We start from the raw sequence: 1358 nt of genomic DNA, 5'->3' as shown, positions 1-1358 counted from the left end.
TGAGAGTCTCTTGCTTTCGATTTTCTTAACCATGGAATTGATGTGTGTGGACCAGTAATCTGTGGAGTCAAAACATAAACCAAGATGTTTGTGAGATTTTACATCTGATAGAAATGAGTTTTGAAAATGCAATTGAAAGGAGGATGGAACTTTTTTCCTGCTGAAGGTTATAGATTGTGTTTTTAAGGAATTAAATGTTATCTTCAAGTTTTCTGCCCACTGACCAATAACGTGTAAGTCTGTCCATTATTTGCTTGCATGCAACATGATTTTCAATTACAAGGAATAGAGATGTATCGTCTGCAAATAGCTGAATATTAGAATGAATAGCATTTGCAATGTCATTTATATAAATAAGGAATAGAAGGGGGCCAAGAACCGATCCTTGTGGAACTCCAGAAGAAACATAAGTATCTGTCTTCGTCTTCGTCTTCGTCTACGTCTACGTCCAGCTGCGAAGAAAGGTGTCTCAGTGTCAGTCATCGTATCACGAATACGGGTTTTGACATCGTCTTATTAACCCGTATCAAACTAAGCCCACTACACTTCGTTTTGGGGGAGTGGAAATAAGACCATTCAGATCGGTAGAACAGAATGAGGTTATGTTAACAAAACACAACATCGCTATGCCGCCGCCCGTTTGAAGAATATAAGAACACATTCTTTCCAAGTTGATATTCCAAAGTAAGATTTGATTTTCTCTCGGCTTGGTGTGAATGTTTGTTACCACCCAAGGATGACCCCGATCGAAAATCAGAAAAATCGAATTTTTAAAGTATAAGGTATTGCCCTTGTTCTTGTAAACGCTCTAGAAAGTTCAATTATTGACAGATTTTGACGAAACTTGGCGTGAGTGTTTGTTATCACCCAAAGATCTACTAAGAATTAGACTTTTTTCTAAATGGGTTGCCAAAATATAGTGAATATCGCAAACTATGAATAGTTGTTGGTAGTCGTAGTGGTTAGTAGTTGGATTGGTTCCATTGGGTGTTGATGAGTAAAGTGTCAAAGTCTCACCTGTTGAATCTTGATCTGGCATCTGTCATTTTGAATACTCTCAATTGATGTTGATGTATGAAGTGACAAAGTCTCACCTATTGAATCTTGATCTGGCATCTGTCACTTTGAATACTCTCAATTTAAAGCGATTTAAGTTTATGTAGATAACAGGCACTAACACAATACTTAACGAACCTTTCGATAAAATCGTTCTATCTTCAAGAAACAGCAAAATGAAATATGTATATTCATCAGAGCTCACAATCAATCATGCTAATGACGAATTTTAGTTTCGATACTTTCATTATTTTCTATATATACCAGGCTATACACATGCATTTGCACCAACATATCTCACA

General features: G+C 36.5%; 1 protein-coding gene across 1 annotated transcript in view; it reads right to left on the bottom strand.

Moving 5' to 3' along the window:
• The window catches only part of LOTGIDRAFT_170078 (hypothetical protein), a gene marked incomplete at both ends in the record, with an annotated part of 4637 nt that extends 3598 nt beyond the window's left edge, over positions 1-1039 (bottom strand). The window contains one exon of the mRNA XM_009068716.1: positions 1018-1039. Coding sequence (XP_009066964.1) covers positions 1018-1039 — 22 coding nt within the window. The remainder of the gene's footprint in view (positions 1-1017) is intronic.
• Positions 1040-1358: the final 319 nt, after the last annotated feature.

This window comes from Lottia gigantea, assembly GCF_000327385.1.
Source record: "Lottia gigantea unplaced genomic scaffold LOTGIsca_93, whole genome shotgun sequence".
Lineage (NCBI taxonomy): Eukaryota > Metazoa > Mollusca > Gastropoda > Lottiidae > Lottia > Lottia gigantea.
The sequence above is the reverse complement of the archived record's forward strand: the minus strand, read 5'-3'. Positions and strand labels throughout refer to the sequence as shown.